This window comes from Salmo trutta, chromosome 14 (assembly GCF_901001165.1).
Source record: "Salmo trutta chromosome 14, fSalTru1.1, whole genome shotgun sequence".
Classification (NCBI taxonomy): Eukaryota; Metazoa; Chordata; class Actinopteri; order Salmoniformes; family Salmonidae; genus Salmo; species Salmo trutta.
In genome coordinates this window covers 40,921,338-40,942,716 of record NC_042970.1, presented here as the reverse complement: position 1 = coordinate 40,942,716, position 21,379 = coordinate 40,921,338, and the positions used below count along the sequence as shown (strand labels likewise).

At 44.5% G+C, this 21,379-nt stretch overlaps 2 protein-coding genes across 2 annotated transcripts in view; one reads left to right on the top strand and one right to left on the bottom strand.

The window, feature by feature from the left end:
- Positions 1-1,171: 1,171 nt before the first annotated feature.
- Positions 1,172-11,801, top strand: si:dkey-7k24.5 (somatomedin-B and thrombospondin type-1 domain-containing protein). The gene is made up of 5 exons (XM_029775871.1): positions 1,172-1,691; positions 6,930-7,121; positions 7,897-7,975; positions 9,914-10,096; positions 10,328-11,801. Exons 1-5 carry the CDS (start codon positions 1,451-1,453, stop codon positions 10,446-10,448), a joined length of 816 nt encoding a protein of 271 aa, XP_029631731.1. The 5' UTR covers positions 1,172-1,450; the 3' UTR covers positions 10,449-11,801.
- A 3,820-nt stretch (positions 11,802-15,621) lies between these two features.
- kcnb1 (potassium voltage-gated channel, Shab-related subfamily, member 1) overlaps positions 15,622-21,379 on the bottom strand; it is a 68,285-nt gene continuing 62,527 nt past the window's right edge. Inside the window, exons 3-4 of the mRNA XM_029775868.1 lie at positions 17,755-17,965; positions 15,622-17,595 (exon numbers count right to left, since the gene is read on the bottom strand). Of these exons, the coding sequence (XP_029631728.1) occupies positions 15,755-17,595; positions 17,755-17,965 (2,052 nt within the window). The 3' untranslated portion in view covers positions 15,622-15,754. The remainder of the gene's footprint in view (positions 17,596-17,754; positions 17,966-21,379) is intronic.

Here is a 21,379-nt window from a genome sequence, read left to right as displayed (position 1 = left end):
GAGGTTCTATAGAACTCCCAGACTACACCAGGACGGGGCCCCTCTATGGGGCCGCACTCTAGCTCTCTCTGTGTGTGTGTCTGTGGAGATGTAACCGATGTGAAATGGCTAGTTAGTTAGCGGTGGTGCGCGCTAATAGCGTTTCAATCTGTGACGTCACTCTCTCTGAGACTTGAAGTAGGGTTTCCCCTTGCGTTGCAAGGGCCGTGGCTCTTGTGGCGCGATGGGTAACGTTGCTTCGGTGGGTGTCAGTTGTTGATTTGTGCAAGGGTCCCTGGTTCGAGCCCGGGTTGGGGTGAAGAGAGGGACGGAACCTACACTGTTACATTGATGCTGTTGACCCGGATTATTGGTTGCTGCGGAAAAGGAGGAAGTCAAAGGGGCCGTGGCTCTTGTGGCGCAATGGGTAACGTTGCTTCGGTGGGTATCAGTTGTTGATGTGTGCAAGGGTCCCTGGTTCGAGCCCGGGTTAGGGCGAAGAGAGGGACGGAACCTACACTGTTACAGAGAGAGGCACTGCAGTCAGGTCAATGCCTGGGAAACTGCCCCACCACGCCCACACGTCCTCAAGCACACACTCAGTACTGAGTAGCTGGGAAATATGTATTTGAGCGGAAGACCCATGCTGCTGCACTGTCCACAGTGTTGTTATTGTTCTGCATGAATGGTCCTGGCCTTGGGAACTTGATCAATCCATTATTTTCACATGTTGAGGCACAAGCGGCCAGGAAAGCTGGCAGCTTAAGCCAACAGGGGTAGAAACAATGGGCTGTGCAAAGCAAACAAGTTACTCATGCCTCCCACTAATTTAGCCAGGGAAAATGAACATGAGGCCACATATTGTCACTGTAGGCTACTTATCATAATACAACCTCATGGGTTTAAGTAAAGATGCTCACAGGCATGCACATACATCCCTACCGTGATCATTCATTAACATTGTTAAACGCACATCCACATATCGTGCAATTATAAAATCCCCAAATAGTAAACAGTAGCCTGCTTAATGACCATGTTAGTTTAAATTAAGAGCCCCGCAGAATAGGATACATGCAAATTATAAAAATATGAACAAGAAGCCTATGCTTCACAGCTGTATTGTTTTCTTTAATTTAGTTTTGGGGCAAATGAGCTTCCTTGTTGGGAGCGCTGTGGTCAGAGAAACGAACTGTCCCTTTAAGAGAGCGAAAGAGAGAGATATGCGCTTGACAAAAGCCATTGCAGTATATTGCCCGATGGCACTTAGAATCCCATTATGGGGATAGTTTCTGAACAAACTCTGTGTCAAAAACGTTTCAGAATGATAGCCTACCTTTTCTAAAAATCGAAATACTGAGATAAACGACATCGGAAGTCCCCTAGTATCAACTTCGGCGTGTGAACACAGCGATTTTACAGGTGTTAGCCGCGGCGCTAAATCCCACAGAAATACTAGTCTAAGCCAATAGTCATGTACCAGTTCAGTTATACTGTTACCGGCCGCTGTCTCTACTCCTGTGTCGTGCTGCTAGTTTTCCTGGTCGTCCCCGGCGAGGCAGGGTGTCAGGACACGGGTTTTTGCTGCACGGGGCACGACCGGTCGTGCGTCAGTAAGGGATGGAGAGCTGACCGTTCGTATGGCACCTGCTATTGCGACCAGGCTTGTACCTCTACTCTGGACTGCTGTCATGATTATGAATTCGCCTGCCCAGGTAAGTTTCCTATACAAAAGTATGTGGACACCCATCAAATTAATCACGCTTTACCATCTGGCAGTCTCGACAGACGAATCTGGGTTTGGCGGATGCCAGGAGAACACTACCTGCCCCAATGCATAGTGCCAACTGTCAAGTTTGGTGAAGGAGGAATAATGGTCTGAGGCTGTTTTTCTTGGTTCCGTCTAGGCCCCTTAGTTCCAGTGAAGGGAAATATTAATCCCACAGCATACAATGACATTCTAGAGGAAACTGTGCATTCCAATTTTGTGGCAACAGTTTGGGCAAGGCGGAGCCGGTCCTGACCTCCCAGGGCCGTAAGCAAAATTCTGCTAAGGGGCCCTCTTACCTGAGCCATGTAAACCATTGCCACACAGTCAAACCTGACACCTCAGTGTTCGCACTACAATCCTCCCTCCTTTAAAACAGTTTGCTCCGTCTGTCTGTCTAAGAATAAATAGACCTATACAGAACAGAATGAGGTGTAAAAACAAACAATGTTTATTGAATATAATATTTTCTATAGAATCTTAAGATAAGTGAATATTAACATTAATATAAGAAATTGTAGAAAATATAAAATGTAGAAAATAATCAAATATATTACTGAGCTTTGGCTCTGCTGCCTGGTAATTAGTCCAGTCCTCACAATATTATACAATTAGCTTTGTCTATACAATGTAAACATAAGCCTATAGGCTATGGCTGCAGCTATTTGTCTTTAAAATAGTAAAATAAACCTATACGGCTGTGTGATTAACTTTGGTTCCCTCTACAGCCTGGGCATTTTCAGCATCAGCATGGGCACCAGTCTATCTGTACTGTCTGGAAGAAATGGAGAGAGTATGTCACATAGTTAGTTAAGCAGTCATTTACACAAATGCACTTCTGCCATACAACCTTAAATGCTACTAAGTGTGTAAACATTTGAATGTTTGAATTAAAATCTTACCATCAAAATATTCCTCTTCTGCACTTTCTTGAGGCAAAAACATCAATGATGTCATCATAGGACATGTGTTTCCCCACGTCATGATTTACGCTCATGACGGCCAGACCGCTCGAACGTTCCTGTGACACGGAAGACCTCCGGAAGCTTTTGATGAGCTTTCATTTTGAAAAGCTCCTCTCTGTCGACGCTACTGTTACTGGTAGGCTGACTGCAATTCTTAGGGCTATCCCAAGGTTAGGATAGAGTTCCTCTGGGTTTTTCTCACAGGGAAAGGAAAGCAGCTCAAAGGCAGTCATCTTATCTGATGGCAGATCAGGTCAATTCTGAATCTCGTGTGCCAGATCCATTCCACTGACGTCACCGTCATCTCTGAAGGTTAAGAGTGTTCTCAACTTCCATGCAGTGAGCCTTTAAAGATTCACTGGACGTCTGAGAGGCAGTGCTGAAGGTCAGCAGCACTCCATATTTGGTTTTCACCTGGTTGGGTGTTTCAAATCTCCCATCCGTGGATGTCACAGCAGAGTCGACCACAATGTTGAAGTGGTTGACTTCAAGTTTTTTTCAGTGCCTCAGTCACTGGTTCGTCAGGAGCCTCATAGCTGAAATGCCTCTGTCTCTTCTCTCTCAGAACAGCCTCCACATCCATTTCTTCACAAATGCTTTCGGCTGTTGTCTGGGCCTCAGAGAATCCAGTTTCCCGGTATGTAGAGAGGGAGGCCTTTGCATTTGAGGTTAAACTCACTGCGATATCCAACTGCATTGAGGCGGATTGGAGGAGCTCGTTCGCCTTGTTTGTCATCGTCAGTATCTCACACCATACGACACAGCAAATCAAGAAGGGGTAGGATCCTCTGCAATTGCTTGTGCCTCCACTGTCTGGCTTCCAGTAACGCCTCCCGAACCTCAGAAGCCAGATACCCGACTGCATGAACACTTTGGAGCCTACTCTCCCATCTTGTGTCACTCCATGACTTCACAGTTATGTTCACGTGTTTCTTCAAAACACTCCATCTTTGTGTGCCAGCTGAAAAGGTGAAGAGATTTTGCACATGCCCCCAAAAAAAACAACTGCATCTTTTGAAGATTTGACAGCATCTGCAATGACAAGGTTTAGAGTATGTGCTCCACATGGGACGAACACGGCTCTGGGATTTTTTTGTTGTTGTTGTTGAGCAGTCTGGCTTGTACTCCTTGCCCTTCATGTTGGCCCCATTATCATGAGCTTGCCCTCTGCAATCTTCAAATGGGATCTTCAGCTTATTCGGCTTATCTAAGATGACAGATTCAAGCCTGTTGTAAACTCGACATTCACCAAGCCGAGGAAGTGCTCCTTGATCTCTGGCTTTCCCTTTAAAGTCACGCTTCTTAGAATAATGGACATTTGCTCCTGGTGACTGTCAGGTGTACAGTCCAAGATAAAGGAGAAGTACTTTGAGTCTCTTACTTGAGTCACTGTTTCTTCCAGAATCGTGTCACTCCAAATCTGTGTCAGCTCATTCTGTGTGCGCTTCTCAATGTAATGAGCATGTGTCTCCCCATCTTTCATTTTGCTGAGATGATTTTCCATAACGGGGTCAAATTTAGCCAGTAATTCAACCTCTTTTAGGAAGTAGTACATGCTAAAGCCAGCTGTACTGGGTCTGTGTTAGTACTTGCTGAAGCCAGCTGTACTGGGTCTGTGTTAGTACTGGCTGAAGCCAGCTGTACTGGGTCTGTGTTAGTACTGGCTGAAGCCAGCTGTACTGGGTCTGTGTTAGTACTTGCTGAAGCTGCCAGTACTGGGTCTGTGTTTGTATTTTCTGAAGCCAGCTGTACAGGGTCTGTGTTAGTACTGGCTGAAGCCAGCTGTACTGGGTCTGTGTTAGTACTGGCTGAAGCCAGCTGTACCGGGTCTGTGTTAGTACTTGCTGAAGCTGCCTGTACCGGGTCTGTGTTAGTACTTGCTGAAGCCAGCTGTACTGGGTCTGTGTTAGTACTTGCTGAAGCTGCCTGTACCGGGTCTGTGTTAGTACTTGCTGAAGCCAGCTGTACTGGGTCTGTGTTAGTACTTGCTAAAGCCAGCTGTACTGGGTCTGTGTTAGTACTGGCTGAAGCCAGCTGTACTGGGTCTGTGTTAGTACTGGCTGAAGCCAGCTGTACTGGGTCTGTGTTAGTACTGGCTGAAGCTGCCAGTACTGGGTCTGTGTTTGTATTTTCTGAAGCTGCCAGTACTGGGTCTGTGTTTGTATTTTCTGAAGCTGCCAGTACTGGGTCTGTGTTTGCATTTTCTGAAGCTGCCAGTACTGGGTCTGTGTTAGTACTGGCTGAAGACGGTTGTATTGGGTCTGTATTAGTATTTTCTGAAGCCAGCTGTACTGGGTCTGTGTTAGTACTGGCTGAAGACGGTTGTATTGGGTTTGTATTAGTATTTTCTGAAGCCAGCTGTACTGGGTCTGTGTTAGTACTGCCTGAAGCCAGCTGTATTGGGTCTGTGTTAGTATTTTCTGAAGCCAGCTGTACTGGGTCTGTGTTAGTACTGGCTGAAGCCACCTGTACTGGGTCTGTGTTAGTATTTTCTGAAGCCAGCTGTACTGGGTCTGTGTTAGTACTGGCTGGATATGGATCAACTGAGTCTGTGCTTGTACTGGCTGATGATCCAGCATCTCCTCTACTGACAAACTTAAATATAGCACCTGTAAATTATAGATAACAATACTATTATTAATTTTATCAGCTGCATCAGGCCCATTCAAAATGGCTCCCCCATATTTCCTTTTATATATTTTCAAATATAAAATACTATTAATACTATGGCTTGGCTGAATACTTGATGGTTATTATTTACTGTGAGATGTGCATCCATATTTCCCAGTATGCCCAGCTAATCAACATTTTAAATTCAATATATAAATCAATAGTTAATCCATTGCTTTCCATCTTGCATTAGTCCAGAGTTGTAACTAAACCTTGACTGAGAGACTTCATCCTCTCATCGAAGTTGTAAACATTGACACCCACTTTTATGCTTCGCGTAATTTGCTGGGCCCTACGCAACTTGCGTAGTGAGCGTATAGGCCCGCCCGGCTCTGGGGGAAGGCCCTTCCCTGTTTCTGTATGACAGTGACCCGTGCATAAAGTGAGATCCATAGAGACATTTTGGGATGAATTGGAACGCAGACTGCAAGCCAGGCCTAATTGCCCTACATCAGAGCCCGACCTCACTAACGCTCATGGCTGAATGGAAGCAAGTCCCCTCAGCACTGTTCTAACATCTGGTGAAAATCCTTCCCAGAAGAGTGGAGGCTGTTATAGCAGAAAGGGGGGGCATTCCATATGAATGCCCATGATTTTGTGATGAGATGTTCGACGAGCAGGGGTCCACATACCTTTGGTCATGTAGTGTATAATGTTACCCATCGTGTGTCAATTTCTACAACACACTAGCATAAGACCTGTGTTTGACAACACTGGATATGGTCATTTTGCCCCAGTTTGGTGCAAAAGTAATTGAGATTCTCCTGAAAGTGTGATGATTAATTGTCATGTGAGCCATATGATTTGTTTGTAATTCATAGATTATATACCTTGCTTATAATTGTATATCGATTTACTTTTTATTTAGCTGTCTAAAAATGCAAAATGCTTTTTCAGTAGCAAATGCATACAGTAGAGGGCACTCTACCATAGTCGTGCTTGTACTTGCTTTCATTTACCCCTGCCATGTTCTCGTCCTGTCCTGTCCTCAGGGCCCGCTCTTGCCTTTTGGGGTCCCTATGTGAGGGGGTCCCTATGTGGGGTCCCTACATTTTGTCACGACTTATGCCATATTAAAATTATATCTGAGTGAGATTGACTAACAAAATCAATGGGGCCCCCCTAGAGGTCAGAGCCATTACATTTTAGTCATTTAGCAGAAGCTAATAGCCAGAGCGACTTACAGAAGCAATTAGGGTTATGTACCTTGCTCAAGGGCACGTCATATTTTTCACCTAGGCAGCACGGGGTTTCAAACCAGGGACCTTTTCGGTTACTGGCCCAATGCGCTTAACCACTAGGCTACCTGCAGCTGGCCCCTGGGCACGCTGACTAGACTAACTTGCCAATCTACATTTTTTTTGTGAATGATAATTGAGTGACTTTCATTGACTGTCATAACAAAAGCGATGATGCACAACCAAATTTCAAAACTACACCTTGTGTATTCTACTATTCTAACTCTCAACAGTAAGTTGAGAGTTCCAAAAAAAGAATGTATGTTGCTTATGCCTGGATCTGGCTTTGCCTGTCCTCCCCCTCCCTCCTAGCGGTGTCCTGTGTGCTGAGTGAGTGGAGTGCGTGGTCTGGCTGTGGTGAGCCTTGCAGGGCCACAGTTCGGATAAGGAGCAGGGAAGTCCTGCAGGAGCCCCGAAATGGGGGGAAACCCTGTCCACACGTGGAGGAGCACGCCGGCTGTGCAGAGTACAGGGAACACCACCGACAGTGCAGCAAATCACTAGGTAAGCACCACAGCCATATACTGAGTGTACCAAACATTAAGAACACCTTCCTCGTGTTGAGTTGCACCCCCTTAGCCCACAGAACAGCCTCAATTCGTCGGGCATAGACTACAAGATGTCAAGTATTCCACAGGGATGCTTCACACACTTGTGTCAAGTTTCCCGGATGTCCTTTTGGTGGTGGACCATTCTTAATACAGTTGAGCTTAACCCAGCAGCGTTGCAGTTCTTGACACACAAACTGGTGCGCCGGTCATCAATTACCATACTCCGTTCAGTCACTGAAATCTTTTGTCATGCCAGTTCACCCTCTGAATGGCACACATACACAATCCATGTCTCAATTATCTCAAGGCTTAAAAATCCTTCTTTAAGCTGTCTCTTCCCCTTCATCTACACTGATTTGAAGTGGATTTAACAAGTGACTTCAGTAAGGGATCATAGCTTTAACCTGGTCAGTATGTCATGGAAAGAGGTGTTCTTAATGTTTTGTACACTCAGTGTATATTGCCTTAGGCTATATATCTAAATGCTCTGGTAAGGACCTTAACCCATATGTCTTTAATGGCCTCTTGTCTCTGTCAGATATCCCTCTGTCTTCAAGTAAAGGTTACATTCCCAGGTTTCAGCTGCAGAATAGGTCTTCTGACCTCAATGGGCCTACCTGGTTAAATAAAAAACGTGTGTGTGTGTGTGTGTGTGTGTGTGTGTGTGTGTGAGCTAAAGCTGTGATATTGTTGTCATGGTTTTGTCCTTAATGATATTGTCTTTGCAGTCCCGGCTCTCATCACTACCGGTGGCTATGGCAATGCCAGGAAGAAGAGGGACATCCCTGATAACGATGATGTCGAAGGGTGAGAGATCCGGTCTTTGTGTTTGTCTCCTTCCATAGTATTTCTGTCATATTTTCTGACCCCTGTGTGTATTTGAATGTGTGTGTACTGCACAGGAGGCTGGTGGCACCTTAATTGGGGAGAACGGGCTCATGGTAATGACTGGAGTGGAATTGATGGAATGGTATCAAATACAGAAAACGCATGCCATTCCATTTGCTCCGTTCCAGCCATTATTATGAGCTGTCCTCCCCTCAGCAGCCTCCACTGTACTTTGTATGTGATTGTGTACAGTGGCAAGAAAAGGTATGTGAACCCTTTGGAAATACCTGGATTTCTGCATAAATTGGTCATACAATGTAATCTGATCTTCATCTAGGTCACAACAATAGACAAACACAGTCTGCTTAAACTAATAACACACAAACAATGATATGTTTTCATGTCTTTCTTGAACACACCGTGTAAACATTCACAGTGCAGGGTGGGAAAAGTATGTGAACCCTTGGATTTAATAACTGGTTGACCCTCCTTTGGCAGCAATAACCTCAACCAAACGTTTTCTGTAGCTGCGGATCAGACCTGTACAACAGTCAGGAGGAATTTTGGACCATTCCTCTTTACAAAACTGTTTAAGTTTAGCAATATTCTTGGGATGTCTGGTGTGAACTGCTCTCTTGAGGTCATGCCACAGCATCTCAATCGGGTTGAGGTCAGGACTCTGACTGGGCCATTCCAGAAGGGGTATTTTCTTCTGTTGAAGCCATTCTGTTGTTGATTTACTTCTGTGTTTTGGGTCGTTGTCCTGTTGCATCACCCAACTTCTGTTGAGATTCAATTGGCGAACAGATAGGCTAACATTTTCCTATAAAATGTCTTAATAAACTTGGGAATTCATTTTTCTGTCGATTATAGCAAGCTCTCCAGGCCCTGAGGCAGCAAAGCAGCCCCAAACCGTGATGCTCCCTCCACCATACTTTACAGTTGGGATTAGGTTTTGATGTTGGTGTGCTGTGACATTTTTTTGTCCACACATAGTGTTGTGTGTTCCTTCCAAACAACTCAACTGTAGTTGCATCTGTCCACAGAATATTTTGCCAGTAGCGCTGTGGAACATCCAGGTGCACTTTTGCAAACTTCAGACGGGCAGCAATTTATTTTCTGGACAGCAGTGGCTTCTTCCGTGGTGTCCTCCCCTGAACACCATTCTTTTTAGTGTTTTATGTATCGTAGACTCGTCAACAGAGATGTTAGCATGTTCCAGAGATTTCTGTAAGTCTTTAGCTGACACTCTAGGATTCTTCTTAACCTCATTGAGCATTCTGCGCTGTGCTCTTGCAGTCATCTTTGCAGGACAGCCACTCCTAGGGAGAGTAGCAACAGTGCTGAACTTTCTCCATTTATAGACCATTTGTCTTACCATGGACTGATGAACATCAAGGTTTTTAGAGATACTTTTGTAACCCTTTCCAGCTTTATGCAAGTCAACAATTCTTAGTCTTAGGTCTTCTGAGATCTCTTTTGGTCGAGGCATGGTTCACATCTGGCAATGCTTGTTGTGAATAGCAAACTTACATTTTGTGAGGTTTTTTTTATAGGGCAAGGCAGCTCTAACCAACATCTCCAATCTCGTCTCATTGATTGGACTCCAGATTAGCTGACTCCTGACTTCAATTAGCTTTTGGAGAAGTCAGTAGCCTAGGCGTTCGCATACTTTTTCCACCCTACACTGTGAATGTTTAAATGTGATGTATTCAATATAGACAAGCAAAATACAATAATCTGTGTGTTATTAGTTTAAGCCCACCATGTTTGTCTATTGTTGTGACTTAGATGAAGATCAGATCAAATTTGATGACCAATTTATGCGGAATTCCATGTAATTCCAATGGGTTCACATACTTTTTCTTGCCACTGTATGTCTGTATGCGCGTGTCTGTAATGTGTATACTTATCCAGGTACTGTGTGCAGTTCCAGCTGACCTCCCTGACCCCTGGGTGCCAGCGTAGTGTGGGGCCACACACCCGCTGGATGCAGTACCTGAGGGAGGGCCACCAAGTTTGTGTGGAGTGTCAGCCTCCAGCCCTCGCTGCCGGGCAGACACACTGCTCTGGAGATGGAGATAAGGACGAGGAGGAGAGGTAAGACATACAGGGCCCACGAGGAAAGGAGGGGAGGGGTGAGAAGAGGAGAGCTTGAGGCTATACTTATGTGGTAAAGATATTAGGACATTCCGTTTAAATCGTGTTTACGTTCTAACCCAATGTTGCGTTTCTTGTTTGAAGAGTTAGATTTCAGCCACTAGGTGGCAGTCTTAGTCTAGACTAGATTAGTAAACAACAGTCTTTCTTGCTCCCTCCCCCCTCTTTCAGTGGCAGGCAGTCTCTGCAGTGGCAGGCGGTGGGTAACCCCAGGTGTCGTGGTGTGTGGAGGCGTGTTGGGAGACTAGGCTCCTGCTCCTGTCCCACCGTCCACAGCTTCCTCTTCATATAACCCTGGGTTACTGTGTAGTCTACAGACCTGAGTCTACAACTTCTTCATGGCCGTACAGACCGACCGGACAGCACATGGATCAGGCATAATCAAAAAGCAACACAGACAGTGCTGTGTGCGCATCCATATAGGACCGGACCATACCAGTGTCTGACATAACAATTGATACGAAACCTCTGCCAACAATTTAATCGTGTTTATGTGGCTTTCTTCTGGAAAAAATACTATTGTAGGTTATTTTCTAAGTGTATGTAACTGTCAGTGCAGTTTTTCTTTGTATTAGCAAAAGCCTTCAATAATGCCTGTAATGCATGTCAATAACCAAAACTTAACCCATTCATTAATTTGACTTTTATTGAATTTTCAGTCATCCAAGGGGAATGTTGCCTTTTTAAAAGAAACAGAAAGATCTTGGGACATTGAGACACTTTTTACAGGACAGTTAAACTGGCGTTGTGCATGTTTCACACCCAGTCACGGCTCCAAAGTTATGACATGCATCGATCGAACAACAGAACATTTATACAGCAACAACGTACAGCATTAGAAAGTCAACAGGTAAAAATATTACAAAACAAACAGTAGCCTGGAGACCTACAAACAACAGTAGAAGAAGAGGTGGGGATAGTCTGAAAGTCTGTCAAATCTTTTTTTCCCCCTTCAGTTCCCTGGAATTTCTGTATGTTACAATGACTGGTTGGGAATGACTCGTTTGGGATCTCTTTCAAATCTATGAAATTTCCAAATCCAATTCTTGAATTGAATTCCAATTTACCAAGCATTTCTAATGGACCCTAACCCTGAAATCCCAACATCAATTCCTAAATTGTATGTTTTTCATATCTTATCAAAAAAAGATAGTCACTTGATTGTGCTTTCTCATTAAAACATAACACTTACAAATCCTTTGACATCAGAAACCCTTTTGTTCAGGACTACAGTAAAAGTTAAAGCTTTTGTACGCTACAGGACGTTTGGATGTTGGGTGACTCGCCCAGAGATGGAGAGAGACTGATGTATAAAGTGCCCTTTAAGAAAAAAAATTACATAGACTAGCAGCAAATTTACATCAACTTTTTTTTTAAACACACCGGTCAGTGGTCACAGTATAGCAGTAAACACATTTCACCTTGTCAGAACATTGTCCAGAATCATTCTACCAAAACAAATATGTAAAGGCTATCAGTGGCTACTTCCTTTCTGTAAGTGTCCATGATGTGTTATCCAGTTAGTCTTTCCATCCTATGACTCTCCACAGGACCATCTCATAGCAATGCTACAATGTATATCATGTCTATTCATGAGGAATTGATTGTCGTCTTTCTTTTAAAGAGATTTTACATGACAAAACTGTCCCTGACTCCCACTATGTATTCTTACAGTGAAAGCATAACTTGATGCCTGGTTATGTGAAACATAAGGGACAGCAACACAACTCAGTATTAGACAGTGCACAAGAAGCCAACGCTTTACAGATGACAGCCAATTTAACCAGATGGATTTGAAGTGCATCGTAAACATAATGAACATAAAACAGTGACATTGTATGTCCGTCCACTCTACAGTTCAAATCATCCATCCTACTGGCACCGACGTCAATTCAACGTCTATTCCACGTTGGATCAACGTTGATTCAACAAGGGGGTGCCCAGTGGGATGTTAACATGAACCAAGTTTCCAGAGAAATTTAAAGTACTTGTCGGATTAAAAAAAAATTCATGACAGGCCTGATGGAAACAGCAAATTTGTCGGTAAACTTTCCAAATGTCGACAAACACGGAATATGCCAGACAAGGTGGGATCTTCTTGTGTTGGTAAAATGAATTGGCGGTGGAAACCCTTTATGCTCAAATATTAATAATAATCGTAAGATCGAAGTAAATTTAGAGTCATGCGATATGTTGTGTGGTCCTCCGGTTATGACTTGGGAAAGCATGCCGTTTATTAGGCTACGGATGAAACAAATCATGGTGAACTTCACAGGGTTGTGAAAGTGCACGGTGATGAGCTTTCTTCTTTTCAATACATTTCAAGGGTCTCATTCTGTTGACACGATGATCGATGCTTGGCTGCCGTTTGACAAATAAAAAATAATCTCGCTCTTATCCATAATATACTCAGCATCATGTAGGTAGGTAGCCTATTGGCTAGAGCGCATATGCCAAAACCATAGTGGGCACATTTGCTATTTAACGCAACATTTGTTGTGACAAAGCCATCAGTAGAGTTGAAAATGCGATGGAAACCCATTAAACATAGATTTTGTTTATTCGGTACATGGGAATTTAACCGCAAAATAATTTTTTCTATGTTCACTAGGCCTAACTCATCACGCACAGGCTTTTATCCGCGACAAGTCAATTTGATGGAAACACATCTCTGGTGGGAAAATGCGCATATTGTTATGTGGATTTTAGAATATTCGTATGAAAATCTGTCGCCAGTTGGATAGAAACCGAGCTAATATCTAACAAAGTGGAAGCCTTTGCCTGAGCATCAGTCCCTTTAAACATGATAATAACACACACACACATACACAGTGTTTCAGAGGTTCTGCCCTTTCTGCAGTCATTACTATTCCTTTCACATAGCTCCCCTCGCTCGGATCCAGCTCAGACAGGAATGGGTGCGATAAATGCGTCTCTGGAGATGCGACATTCTCACCTTTTCACGCTGACTTTTCTCAGAGAGAGTAAGAGGAAGAGAGCCAAGGACAAACACATGGACATGTATGTGGACAGTGTTGTGGGTCTGTCTTTTTTTATTTATAAGCATCTTCGGTGATATCTATGCACTGTGATGTCTATTCTTCAGAATGCATTATCATGCATTTATTCAAAACTATGCAGGGGGGAATGGGTGGCTACAGGATGTTTATTTGTCTACGTGCATTCCTGTGTAACAACTACTATATGTTTGAGTGTGCAAACTGTGTAAACGTAAAGAATGCATGCATTTTGATACAATTAAACATTCCCACCCCAATTAGCAGAGCTATGCAGCTCTGGCATCAGCCTTGCCAGGATGGAACTTGTTACTATGGAAACTGGGCAGGCCTGGAGCTATCTTGTAGATATTGTATACCTGTGTATGGGCTGTCCTTTCAATATGTCTGTATGTCTGTGTGTGGATGAATGCAGAGGCACTCAAAAAGACTAGACATGCTATTCAATCAAAACCCGTAACTAGGTTTCCTGGATAAGTGACAAGTAACACTCTTCCCTCTTTTGAATTAATATGCTGTTCAGACTTCTACTGCAACCCAAGGAGTACTGTATGGGGATCTTTCTCTCGTTCATTCCAGCCACAGTTCTATATGGACCACTCTTTGGCTCTATGTTGTTGAAAGGAAAATGATGATGATGCATGTTATGGCAGCTTTATCAATGTTTCACTTTAAATATGAACATATATCATAAATGTTTGCTTTGATTTGGAAATATAGGTTCATAAATCCGTTCACCACATTCTTTATAAAGTACCATAAAAATAAACAGGTCATTTTTCTTTTACATATCTCGGCACTTCAGCTGAAGTGATTCTTTTGAACTCTGGGCTCTATTTAATCTGTATTGCTGAAGCGTTAAAGAAAGCGCACTTTAAATGTAAATGTAATTTCCTATTGAACTGACACTTGCAGCGTTTACCATGAATGCATTCTCTGCTGCTAACGCGGAAACATTGCTTTTCAATTTCAATAACACATTTACGCTGAATTTCCCCGATATGGATTGAATCAAGCCCCTTGTGTCTTGGTGGTATGACTGGGAGGAAGAGGCAGGCTGTTTGGTACATGCATGTCTTGGAGGAGAGCTCTCCTAAATGTGTGTTTGATGCAAAAAAATCTTCAGGGATATTTATGATTCCTGACTTTAATACCAAAAAGATTAGGTTTCTTTTAACCATTCCCCTCTGACTCAAACCCAATGCAATAAAAATAAAACAACACACAATCAAGACATTCACAGACAGAAATGTCAGATCAAATGTGGTCCTCTACTCTTACTATGTTATAAAGAAACGGTACCAAGAAGAACAAGACTCTTTTTGACAGACTGTGGTTTTCCCTAAGATGAGTCTGGATTGTAAACTTCCAGCAACTGTAACTTGTCTAGAAATATGTCATACAGAATTACTCAAACAGTTATGGTCATGACACAACAGACTAGCAAATCAGAAATTCCTATAGGTAACCTCCTTTATCTATATAAAAATAAATCAGGTAAGACAATCTAAAAGTGTGGATATCTCTTAAACACGTACACGCCAACTCACTCACACACACACACACACACACACACACACACACACACACACACACACACACACACACACACACAGGCTTAAACACATACTCACATATGACTAAGGCCAGGTTTGGGTCTAGGGGGGCACTAGTAAGTAGCTTATTGGCATCTACCGTAACTCCTCCCTACACTCTACGGAAAAAAAGGTGCTATCTAGAACCTAAAAGGTTGGTTCCAGGTAGAACCCTTCTGTTTCAAAATATAACCATTTTGGGTTCCATGTAGAACCCTTTCCACAGATGGTTCTACATGGAACCCAAAACGGCTCTACTTGGAACAAAAAATGTTTTTTTACCTGGAGCCAAAAATGGTTCTCTTATGGGGACAGCCAAAGAACCCTTTTGGAAAAGTTTTTTCTAAGAGTGTAGTTTTCTACAGTGTGAGCTGGGCTGGGGCGGAGTGGGACAGTGGTCAGCTGATATATATAGACCTGTGGGAGAATACAGGGGATGACTGTCTTGCTGTTTCCCACCTCACCCCTCATCCTGCCTCACCCCTCATCCTGCCTCTTACCCCATAGCCACCGAAAGGGACCACCACAGCCTCAACCAACCAACAGACCATGTCCCTTCCCAGCATACTCTGCTTTGACCTGCTCCCACGTCTCCCTGTGGGGCCCCTGCTCAGTTGGGTTTGTGGGAGTTTTCTGCCCAGTTCTGTGGTAGCTTGTGTACTGTGGCTAACAGGAAGGGAGGGAGAGGAGGGAGAGTGTTCTTTATCTGTCCTGCAAGTCTTTTCCCATAGTATTGAACACCACACCACAGCCCAAACGCTGCCCTGAATCTCTCTCACTTCCTGGACCTTTCTGTCAGTTTGTAAAGGGATTCTGCACAGTGTGTCTCTTTCCTTCACTCTCTTACTTTCTCTTTCTCTATCACTTTCTCTGCCTTCCACACAGTACCTTGTCTGTGTTTCTCTGGATGTCCCTGACATGTCTTCCTTGCTCCAGCTCCCTTAACGCTGGCCGTGCTATCCTCTGCCCTGCCCTATATCTGTAGCTCAGAGACTCTTGTCCATGGTACTAGACCTTCCTCTGTCCCCTTTGGACCTGCGGGGCAGCTCTGGAACCACATGGTTCTCCGTGTGGCCCCCGCTCCCCCGCGTCCCCCCATCCAGGCCAGGGAATAGGCAGTTCTGCCCCAGCATCCGCTGGGTGGTGCTTGGTGCCAGGTGGTTCATGCCTCTCTGGTTGTAGCCGCTGTTGATGTTCCTGCTGTGTTTGGGGGGACTGGAGCTGGCCAGCAGGTGCTCCGATGGGCTGGTGGCCTCCGACATGTCCCGCAGGTGCTCGTCTTCGTCTGTGTCTGCGTCAATGTACTTACTGATGGAGGAGTCATGGAAAGTGAAAACGGCCGGTGTGGAGGTCAGGGCTGTGGTCAGGGTGGAGCTGTCAGGGGACTTGGTCGGGGTCCTGCTGCTGGCCGTGGTGTAGATGGACGTCTCTGGGCTGAGCAGGGAGCGGTCAGACAAGATGGAACTGTCTGAGAGAGGACCACCGCTGCTGGGGGAAGGGCCTGGGCCTGGTCCTGGCACTGACTCCCCTCCACTGCTCCGGTAGTTCACCTTGTAGGAAAGGCCACCACCCTTCAGAGGGTTGTTAAAGTGACGAGTGTTTCCAGAACCTGCAGGCTTCACAGCAGAGAGTGGATCCAGCAAGGGCTCATGCTCCAGGGTGGTCTGGAGGCCAGGGTTGGTGCTGACCCGCCCAGAGAGGGCCGTGACTGGGTTGATGTGGGAGAAGCGGCTGGTCTCCTGGGCCAGGAGGGCCAGGCCGTAGGCTGGACTATGGGCGTAGACACCACGTGGATTCTCTTGGAAGTCTGCAGCACAGCTGATGTAGCTGTCAATACTAGACAGGCTCTTCATGTCCCCCACCCCCTCTCGACCCCCTAGAATAGGGTCCCCTGGACCCCCAGGGATGGTCCCCAGCTCCATCTCATCCCTATCCCTCTGCCTACCAGCCCTGGAGCTCTTGTCTTTGGCGTTGAGGTTGGGCTGTGACTGGGTCTTGGCCATTTGGTTATACATCTCTTCCAGCTTCTGAGGGTTGAGCCCCTGAGGACTTGAGGCCCTGGCCTTGCTGGGGGAACCCGTCTGCGACTCCACAGGGTTGAAGGAGTGGGCCGAGCTGGTCTCGGAGGCGGTGGTGGCCCGCTTAGGTGTCCACTTCCAGTGGCTGGGTGACAGGTGGTTGTCTTGCGTCAGAGGCCTCTCGCTCTTCTCCACCACCACGTCCATCAGCTCGGCACTGCGGGCGAACGCCTCCTTCATGTTCATGGAGACGATGCTCCCATTGCGTTTCGCCCTCTCCAGTGCCTCCCGCCGCTTCACAGCTTTCTCCTGGCGCTTCTGCTCCTTGTAGAACTCAGAGAAGTTGTTGACGATGATGGGAATGGGCAAGGCTATCACCAGCACCCCTGCGATGCAACAGAGACCCCCCACAATCTTACCCAGCAGAGTCTTAGGGTAAATGTCCCCATAACCCACCGTGGTCATAGTAATGGTAGCCCACCAGAAGGAGGCCGGGATGCTTTTGAATTTCGTGTCATCCTCGTCCTTCTCTGCGAAGAAGACGAGGCTGGAGAAGATCATGATGCCCATGGCCAGGAAGAGGATGAGTAGACCCAGCTCATTGTAACTCCTCTTCAGGGTGAAACCTAGAGACTGCAGCCCTGTGGAGTGACGCGCCAACTTCAGAATCCTAAGGATACGCATGATCCGGAAGATCTGAACCACCCTCCGGACGTTCTGGAACTGTAGAACACTCTTGTTGGACTCGGTCAGGAAGATTGTGACGTAGTAAGGAAGGATGGCCAGCAGGTCGATCACGTTCAGGGGACCTTAAAGATAAGATAAGACAGTAGTTTATTCATCCTTATAAGGGGACATTTACTTGCACCAGCTGAAACATACAACACCAATAAATACTGTACATTACAATGGACACAGACACTAACAGTAGCACATCATGAATGCATATTAAGAACGAAAGTGTTCACCTTTGATGAACTTCCATTTGGTGGGCGATGAGAGGAAGCGGAGGAGGTACTCCATAGTAAACCAGGCGATGCAGACGGCCTCTACATGGGCCAGCTGAGGGTTGTCTGAGGCATGTCCAAATTCGTCTCTGTCCTGCAACTCAGGCAGGGTGTTGAGGGACAGGGCGATGGTGGACAGCCCGATAAACAGGATGGAGATGATGGCTAGGATCTGGAGAAAAGAGAGAGATGTTATCATTGAGGAGAATCTGCGACACAAAGGCTGAGTTTACACAGGCAGCCCAATTCTAAAATTATTTCCATTAGTTAGTCTTTTAACCAATCACATCAGATCTTTTCACATCCAATATTTTTCAGAGCTGATCTGATTTGTCAAAAGACAGCCAGAGACATTGTCTGTGTCCCAAATGTCACCCAATACCTTATACTGTATAGTGCACTGCTTTTGACAAGGGCCCATAGGGTGCCAATTGGGAGTATGGGACTCAGTGTCATTATCAAATAGATTATCAGTATCATAATCAGGGCTCTATAGTGCTAATATTTTGCAATGCAAAAATGAGTTTTATTTTGGGAGTACTGGACATCTCTGAAAAAAATCTCCCACATAATAATTGTTTTAATAATAAGGCTTCGCTGTACCGTTGTTGCCGAGTGCAGATTCATTAGTGTAAAGGTTGCGCCATTACTACGGCGAAAACGGCTTGCATCTAACCCAACCAGTTCAAAAGATCTGGGACCTCATCTATAACCGCTGCATACATTTTACACTAAATATCTCCCTGCGCTATTTCTGAAAAGACTACGCACGCTCAAAAATATTGATACATTAACTTGACGTACGCAATACATACGCATCTTTCCCGTTATAAATCAGACCTATCCTAAAACTATGTACGTGTGAACGAGCACTGTAACTCTGGCTGAAAAACCATCACCTGTAAACAGATCTTTTGAATTCAATACTGTTTTGCATTTACTTTTTCCCAAACCAATATGCTGCCCTGACGGGAAATTATTCTAGGCATTCTACAAGGTGTCGGAAACGTTCCACAGGAATGTTGGTCCATGTTGATGCGATGGCATCACACAGTTGCTGTAGATTGGTTGGCGGCACCTTCTAAAGATGCTCCATTGGGTTGAGGTCTGGGGACTACGCAAACCACTCTAGTAAACTAAACTCGCTGTCATGTTCCTGGCAATATTTTTCCACTCCTCAATTGTCCAGTGTTGGAAACCATCAAAGTCAGAAAAGGCGAGGAATGTATTATGCAATGATCATGGAAATTAAGTAAATAATAGGAAATTAGATGCCTATTTCAAATTATTTTAGAATGCAAAGATAAAATAAACTGATTTTCGCGCCTCTCACAAACAGCAAATAATTGAATCTTGTTATTATATTAAGCTACCTGTTTTTTTGTTACGAATAAGAGTGTCATCATATAGTCCCCGTTTGCACAAGTCGACTACTTTTGGCTTCTTTCAATGCAATACTTTAACCACTAGAAACTGTGCGTAGGCCTACGTATAGTCTAAACTGAAGTTTGCGGGAGGTAAAGCACATTCTCAAGTTCAGTTTTTATAAATTCCTATTTTTGCGTGAAAGCTGGTGCGTGCATGTTTTGGGGCATATTTTGAGCAAATGCAATGATTATAAATGAGGCCCCTGACCCATATTACTGGTAAAACAGTTGTATCTTCCTATAGCAGATCACCGGGACTCTCATTTTACAATCAGAAACCATGTCGTGCATAGCTGCTGGAAGTAAGGTTGCCCTAAAAAAATAAAAAAATAAGTACAAAATAAATAAATAGGCCTTTATTACACCTGTATTAGCAGCGAAAATACTCCTGTTGATTGTGGCATGTAGAATGTTTTCCCAATCCTCTTCAATGGCTGTGTGAAGTGGCTGGGGATTGGTGGGAACTGGAACACACTGTCGTACATGTCAATCCAGAGGATCCCAAACATGCTCAATGGGTGCCATGTCTGGTGAGTATGCAGGCCATCGAAGAACTGTGACATTTTCAGCTTCTAGGAATTGCGTACAGATCCTTGCGACATGGGGCCGTGCATTAACATGCTGAAACATGAGGTGATGGCGGTCGATGAATGGCACAACAATGGGCCTCAGGATCTCATTACTGTATCTCTGTGCATTCAAATCATCATCGATAAAATGCAATTGTGTTCATTGTCCGTAGCTTATGCCTGCCCATACCATAACCCCACCGCTACCATGGGGCACTCTATTCACAACGTTGACATCAGCAAACCGCTCACCCACGCGACGCCATACACGTGGTCTGCTGTTATGAGGCTGGTTGGATGTACTGCCAAAGAGAAATTAACATTACATTCTCTGGCAACCGATCTGGTGGACATTCCTGCACTCAGCATGCCAATTGCACTCTCCCTCAAAACTTGAGACATCTGTGGCATGGTGTTATGTGACAAAACTGCACATTTTAAAGGTGTCTTTTATTGTCCACAGCACAAGGTTCACCTGTGTAATGATCATGCTGTTTAATCAGCATCTTGATATGCCACACCTGTCAGATTTTTGTGCGCATATAACTTTTCTAGGAGATTTTATTTCAGCTCATGAAACATGGGACCAAACACTTTTGCGTTTATATTTTTGTTCAGTGTAATCTCAATGACAGGTATTATAAAAAATGTTGCTTTTATAATTAACTAATGTGTTTACAGTGTTACATATTAGTAACATATTACATATTAGACTCTGTGCACTGTGCCCGGCCCGCTAAAAGAGTCACTAGTGCGCAATGGGACAAAGACATCCCTGCCAGCCAAACCCTCCCCTAACCCAGAGGATGCTGGGCTAATTGTGCGCCGCCTATGGTGGTTAATTTCTTTACTATCAAAGGAGGAGAGACAAATTTATCACACAAGTCAGAGTTATACTTAAACGAAATCCTTAATCACTTATTAATAAGGGAGCAGGTCAATACAACGCACACTTATAAAGTGAATCGATTGAGTGCTCTACGATAATGATGGCTGGTCATGGCTGGTCGACGATTCACGCTCAGATGATTCGTTGAGAGCCCCGAGACAAAAGTACAAATGTCTTTTATAGCCAAGATACATCCCTTTCAACCTACAGAGAGGGAAAAAAGTATTTGATCCCCTGCTGATTTTGTACGTTTGCCCACTGACAAAGAAATGATCAGTCTATAATTTTAATGGTAGGTTTATTTGAACAGTGAGAGACAGAATAACAACAAAAAAATCCAGAAAAACGCATGTCAAAAATGTTATAAATTGATTTGCATTTTAATGAGCAAAATCAGCAGGGGATCAATACTTTTTTCCCTCACGGTACATGACGAACAACAGATATATAGAATGGGTCATTTGTATGAAAGATACCTATAATACATAGCAGACAGTGTCTGCTGTGTCAACAGTTTTCATTGTATAGAGACCAGTGTCTGTCCCTCCAAACTGGAACCATCTCTTCCTGGTACGGTATAGAACAGAAACATTAACTCAAGCTCTGGAATGCTCTTTAGGTTTTATCACCCAAAAGACATCGGAAATCTCTCCTGTCAGTGTTATCTCACATAGGCCCATCCTCAGTAAAACACACACACA